This window comes from Hipposideros armiger, unplaced genomic scaffold (assembly GCF_001890085.2).
Source record: "Hipposideros armiger isolate ML-2016 unplaced genomic scaffold, ASM189008v1 scaffold_149, whole genome shotgun sequence".
In the NCBI taxonomy this organism is placed as follows: Eukaryota; Metazoa; Chordata; class Mammalia; order Chiroptera; family Hipposideridae; genus Hipposideros; species Hipposideros armiger.
This window is the reverse complement of record NW_017731499.1, coordinates 2364029-2370703: the sequence shown is the minus strand read 5'-3', so window position 1 is coordinate 2370703 and position 6675 is coordinate 2364029. Positions and strand designations below refer to the sequence as shown.

The 6675-nt window shown below is 52.3% G+C and overlaps 1 protein-coding gene across 3 annotated transcripts in view; it reads right to left on the bottom strand.

Annotated features, from left to right (window-relative positions):
* The window catches only part of SNX29 (sorting nexin 29), a 482345-nt gene that overhangs the window by 374431 nt on the left and 101239 nt on the right, over positions 1-6675 (bottom strand). For all 3 annotated transcript variants that reach the window (XM_019650893.1, XM_019650895.1, XM_019650896.1), the window contains one exon: positions 3794-3857. In XM_019650893.1, the coding sequence (XP_019506438.1) occupies positions 3794-3857 (64 nt within the window). The remainder of the gene's footprint in view (positions 1-3793; positions 3858-6675) is intronic.

Genomic DNA, 6675 nt, shown 5'->3' with positions numbered 1-6675 from the left:
GCACCAGTGACACACACTGGCAGAGGCGCTGCCTAACTTGTAATTTTCTCTCCTCTCCCCAGCACCACGTATCCCATCATTTATTTAGTCTATCACTGCAATTTCCTCCCTCTTTATTACCTGCCACGGCACACAACTCAGTGACAACAGAGCAGGGTCTCTGCACTGCAGCCTCGGCAGAGCCTGGCTGGGCGGGGCCTCCGCTCCTCAGGCCCACAGGCAAAGGGCCATCCATCTCAACATTGAGCCCTGGCTTGGCTTCAGAGAACCCCACAGCCCATCTGGTCAAGTGCACAGAAGCATGTTAACTTGAGCCGTAAGCAATCGATCCGGGATAAAAGAGCAGCACTGCAAATCACTGTGGAAAAGATGTATTTGCCCATAAATGTTGCCAGGGCAAGGAACCGTTTGGGGAGCAAGAAACAAGACTTAAAGCTCTGATTCTGCTATGTATCGAAATGCATTTCCAACAGAATCATTTAAATATGTGAAATGCAGCAATAAAAGCTCTATAAATATGTGAGCAAACATTTATGTCATCTGGTAGCAGCAGAGGCCTTTCTTAACATGAAAGCAGGAACAACTCCGTTAAAGAAACGATAGTTTTGGATTTTTTTTTAACTTGTATACGTCGAGGGCCAATCTAACAAATCTGCCAGCAGCATAGCAAACAGGCAGCGCAGAAAGAAGACAGGTTCTCTCATTAAACCCCAGGTCGCCTCCGCGACCCTCAGTTTCCTGGGCTGGAAGGATGGTGCTAACATTGCCGACCTCACAGGACAGGGCAGGGGTCGGCAACAGCTTTACGGGGTCACAGCCACACTCGCCAGCTCTCATATTGTCGGGGCTGCTTTCTGGCTAGAGTGGCAGGGCTGGGCTGTTTTGACAGAGACCAAGGGGCCTGCATGGCCTAAAATATATACCATCTGGCCCCTTACAGGAAAGTGTGCTGACTTCTATCCAAAGGTTGGCCGATCCGTCTTAGGAGGAAGGACACCCAGAAGCCCTACCTTTCGCTCCCCCACTGTCTCCAGCTCAGGGTGGAGGTGGCTCGTGGGGGTGAGGCATGTGGCCTGCCAGACACGGGTGCCAACTGGTGGGGCTGCTGGCTAGATGCCAACAACTGTAGACCAGGCTTTAATATAGTATTATAGATATGAAACGGCAGTGGAGCAGCTGCTGCCGCAGACACTGTGGGTCCCTCCCCACTTCTTCAGAGACCCCCTTGGCTTTGCGTCTGGTCCGTCCTGCTGACCCGGATCATTTTCCTCCAGCCTCATGGGTTCCCCAGGGGCGGCTGCATCCACAGCCAGGGCTGCACCGCCGCCTCCACCATGCTGAGGCCCAAAGCCCCAGGCCAGGTGCACAGCCGCCCGCCCACTGGCTCCGAACTCAGCCTGTCTCCTCGGCTCCCCCCGTTCCTCTCCCACATCTCTTGGGCCTCTGTTCCCGGCCTAGGCTGTTCCAGGGCCTGGAAGGCCTGGCTGCCTCCTTCAAGTTTCAGCTCAGGATCACTTTGTCTGTGATGCCTTCACCCACCTGCTGGGGCCAATATGTGAGCCATCAGGCCTGTCCCGTCTTATTTATGTGCCTCCTCTGTCCCCAGAGACCTCCAGTCCCACCCAACTCCTCAGCTGCAGCCAGTGGGACCTAGGGGAGCCGGCTGAGTCAAACTGAGCCAATCACACAGAACCTTCCAGAAGTCTGAGATGAGCCGTGTCTCTGCCTAGAGATGGAGGATGGGAGCGGTGTGTCTCACACAACAGCAGGCAGTACTAAGTCGCCCCAACAAGACCCACCTGCTGAAAGCTGAGCCGGGGAAAGTTTACAGGGGCTCTTTTGTCGCCAGATGCAAAGGCCTGGCCAGGGACGAATGAGAAGCAGGCACAGGAAAACCCCTCCGGGCAAGCCCACGCAGTGCAGAGAAAACGCCGAGCTCAGCAAAGTGGCTGGCATCTTAAATGTCACAGGCGCCACAGAGCCCTGCAGCCTGACACTGCAGCGACGCCACAGAGGGACCCACACTCTGAAAAGAACCCCTATCACCTCGGTAAACTCACCACTGGCTGACTTGGTCTCCCGTGTACAAATGTAGCCAAGACAGCTCAGCTCTCTGAGGGCGCCATGCAGAGACCGTGTGGCCACAGGAATGAGTGGTCACCCAGGTTCCCGCAGGACTCCCACCCAGCACCCAGGTCCCCAGGAGCCCTGTGATACTCTCTGCCCTTGTGTTCTAAACCTCAGTGGATTCCGAGTCCTCGCAGCCAAAGAAGCCGAGGAGAGTTCATGGGCCCCTCTTTCCCTAAGCCCTCGGCCCGCCATGTATATACCTCCACGAAAGCACTCTATCCCGGGGCTGGGATTGTCCATCTGCGGATCTGGCTACCAGCACCCCAGTTCCAAGCCTGTGAGCCCCTTGAGAACGGGGGCCCCACACAGCCCCTGGCCATGGTACACACACGAGGCTCTAGAAAAGGTGTCAAGGGCCACGTGAACAAGTGAATCAATAAACGAACTGGCTGATGCCCGCTAGGAAAATGGACCCCTCGTCTCCAAGAACTGAGCATGGGATGGGCCAGGCATAAATGTCAACTGCATTCATTCATTCATTCGTTCATTCATTAGCTGAGCCATCCTGCCACTTGTTGGCAGCTCAGCTCGGGCCAGGAATCCAACCAGCAACCCTGTTGCTCAGAGCTCACACTCTTGAGCGAGCTCTTAACCAACTGAGCCACTCGACCGGCCCCTAAATGTCAACTGCTTTTAATAGTAAGTTCAAGGTGTCACCAGAGAATGCTAACCATTGGGTTCACAGCTGTAATTTCNCTTGTCAAGTGAAGCCCCAAAAAAGGTATAAAAAGGGTTATGATTACATGTCACCATGAATGCTTAATTCCTGCCCTGAGTAAAAGAATAAGAGGAACACACACACACACACACACACACACACACACACACACACACACACACGTGCACACACACGTATGTACACACACACACATACACACGAACCACCCCTCACCCCCAGGGAGGCAGTCTAATCACGCTCGCAGAAGCTCAGCAGATAACTAACTACAGGCAAATCCCTCCACTGACCACCCTGCAGCCAAGACGACGTCCTGGCAGCTGAGCAGCTCCCGTGCAGGCAGCCAGCTGATAGCCACACAGCGGATACCAGCCTGGTATCGAGCATCGGTTTCCACTGGGGAACAAAAGGCAAAACGTTTTGCCCTCTCCATGTCTGCAATGGACCTTTTAAGGAAGTCAAAAAATTCAAATATCATCTTGCCCTTAGTATCCTGTATTTGAGAAAACTGGCACAAGTGTCTAGAACACGGTCGATAGGCCCTTAATTAGAGGTCACTCAAAAGGCTGCTTTACCGGGTCAGAGGGTGACAGCTAGGGGGTATGGGGCTTTTTACATGATGAAAATGTTCTCAACTGGTGGCGATGACTACTGCACACAGATGTAAATATACTCAACACCACTGAATCGCATGGTATGTGAATTATGTCTCAAGAAAGCCTGCTTGAAAAAGAAGTGTAAAAAAAGACTGCTTTACCAAACTTTTAGTTTGCTGTAAGGTGGTGCCACACCTGTCAGGTTTTCATTCCTTGTTAATACTCAGGCTACAACATACATACTAAACTGGTGCTTCCCAGACAAAAAATAAGAAGCCACTGGTCACAATTTTGCCCCTAGAGCAGAATTTCCTTCCTGTGTGATGTCTTCTCTGTCCCAGAGGGAGAGGGTGGGGGCCGAGGCTGTGCCTGGAGCCGGGAGCCGACCTACCTGTTTTCTTCCTCCAGCTCCTCCTTTCTGTTCATCATGACCACGATGGCTTGTCGAAGCTCACCTGAGGGAAGAGAGAAAGTCCCATGAATCAGCAGGTCTCGCCCGGGACACCATCTTCTCACCAACCTCCATTATGCCCTGTTCAGGATGACTGGTCTAGACAAGTTCCCTTTCCCTTTCAAAAATAATCCCTGTCCAGCCTAAGTCATCCTGTGGGCTCACCTAACTATTCTCCTTAGCCACAAACACGGAAGAACTGGGCAGGATGAGCAGAAACACGGAGGTGTTTCCTCGGCTGCCCTGGAAAGGACAGGCCTGTGATTTCTAGGTGCTTTGCTAAGTCTCTGCGCTGGGCAACATCTGTTCTGAATGACGGTATGTTCCCAGGATAGCTGTTTCTCAACCCATCAGATGGAGGCAGATCACGTGACATTTGGGTCCTAGAAATGTGACATAGAAATGCTTCCTCAAGTTTGCTAAGACATTTTGTTTACCTACACCGACTTCTGTAGTGTACAGGCAACACCTAAGGGGGGGGTGTTCCCTCGCTAATACACAGTCCATAATCACTCATAGGGGCTACTCTTCCGAGTATCTATCACGTAGGACAGCACTGATAGGAAACCATGCCTTTAAATCAAATAACCACTCAGGTTTCCTATTGACATCAAACAGCTGTTGCCACTGCCCATCCACATATTCAAGACACTGTTTACCGTATCACTCAGATCTCAAGACCAGGAACTTTGGAATTTCTTCTGGAGAACCAGATGTTTGGAGTTGTGTTCCTCCCGCCCCCCCCGCCCCCCCAAAGAACCCTATGAACTATATTTCCCTCTTGGGATTGGCTGCTAGGAGGCTCACAGCCAAAATTATGCACCTAGTGATTGTGCGTGGTCATGGGGCAACCATGATGTGCCCGAACCTTCCCTCTGATCCTCTTCTCCAACCTGTATCTCCACCTGTGCCAAACTCATCCATAACTGGCCTCACTGTATTATTTTTTTATCTGTTTTAATATGCTGCTTCAAATCCGCTCTTGGAAAGAGGTCTGGTTTGTTGGTTTCTTCCTTTTAGCTAAAATTTGAACCCTTACACTCGTCGAGCTCTGTTCAAAGACCTTGCTGGCACTATCTCACTTAATCCTTTATTCGCACCTAAGAAACGCATGTCACTGTCCCATTCTACTGGGGTCTAAATAAGCTGCAAAGGAGGAAAGAAGGAGTAAATGGGGGAGAAAGATGACACAGATAAATAAGTGGGTCTCTGTCCCCTTATACTCAGGTGCTCAGGAACAGAGAGGCCCGCCAAAGGCCCTGAGGGAGAAACGGGGTGACAGAACCAACGTTGTGCTCAGATGCTAATAGAGGACATAAGAGCCCACAGCCCAGGTCTCGTGGGGAAGAAGCAGAAGAAACAAATTGTGGGGGCTTCTCCCCAGCCTCCAGGTCGGACACTAGAGGCCCCTGTGTTCAGATGAGGAGTGACAAATGAGAGACCCTCCCCGCCTTGTCTAGCCCACAGCAGCCACGTCAGCGTGCTGAGGGCATGACTGTGAGATCTTCACCTAGCTTCCCCACCGCGCTTTCAAAGAAACTGGGCCTTCCAAGGTGCCTGTGAGGAGGCAGATGTGTCGGGTGTCCCTCTCCTGGGGTCACCAAGGCATCACCAAGAAAGATCCGAAAATCACCGGGTCGACCCATATTCATTGAGCAGCTACAAGGTACAGGCACTGTTCTTGGCCCCGCGGGTGAAGAATGAGCAAGGCGGACCGAAGCCCCGCCTGCACACGAGGCCTCCTCTCTAGCAGGGGAGACCATCCAGCAAACAAGCACATAACACTCAGGGTGATGGGAGTGCCGGCCGGAAAACCAATGCGAGGTGAGGTGAAGGAGGCTGACGGTGGGCAGCGACGCCGTTTCACTGGGGAGGCCTCTCTGAGCAGGTGACGTGTGAGCAGCACCTGATGAAGCGAGGGTGCCAGCCACACTGCTACACGGAGGAAAACCACAACACACAGCCAAAGCACATGCAAAGGCCCTGAGACAGGTGTGAGCTGGGTCGCAAGATGAAGGCAGGGTGACATGAGGAGGGCGGCCTGGCACGTGGTGAGGGCAGAGCCCAGCAGCCACCTACCTTGCCCGAGACAGGGCACATGGCAGGGGTACAAGGTACCTTCCCAATGAGAGAGCCGAGCGCCCAACGCACCAAAGAGAGGAGAATTCCTTAATGGAGAACAATAAATAATAGATGTTCACCTACACCTGCGATGAAGCAGGGTCTGTATGACCTTGCATTTTGAACTTGACCAGGTAACTAAGGTTTTGGCTCTTGGACGGCTGTCTCAGCCTCTCTGAGCCTTTCTTTCCAGCACCCACTTTCCCCCCTCCCTGGGGTGCTGTAAGGTTCCGAGGGGAAGTGAGACTGGACAGTGCTATGTCGAGGCACCACCTCTTGTGGCTGCAGCAGGTAGGTAGCATTAACGATTTAGAACCCATCCTAATGCTCAAGTTGAAAAGAAAAGGTTTCACTGAAAACACTGATTAATCTGTAAAAAAAACAAAACGAAACAAACTGACAGTGACTTATTCCCATGACACCATAGCCGAGAAAAAAGTCAGGCTTACTACCTTATTGAAGACAGGCAGGTACTATCTCACTGGCTTTCACCTTCTGGAAACCCAGAGCAGGTGGCGGGGCTGCAGCCGTGCACCGTGGACATACTCGGGGGAAGCCACTCTGTACTCTCCGGCCTGTCTGAATTCCGAATTTTCTGACGTGGCCTTTTTCCCCGTGGGGGTTCTCAACTGGCCCAAACTTCACATGGGAGCAAAGGAATACGATATTCCCGACTGCAATACGATGCTGGAAGAGGTGGC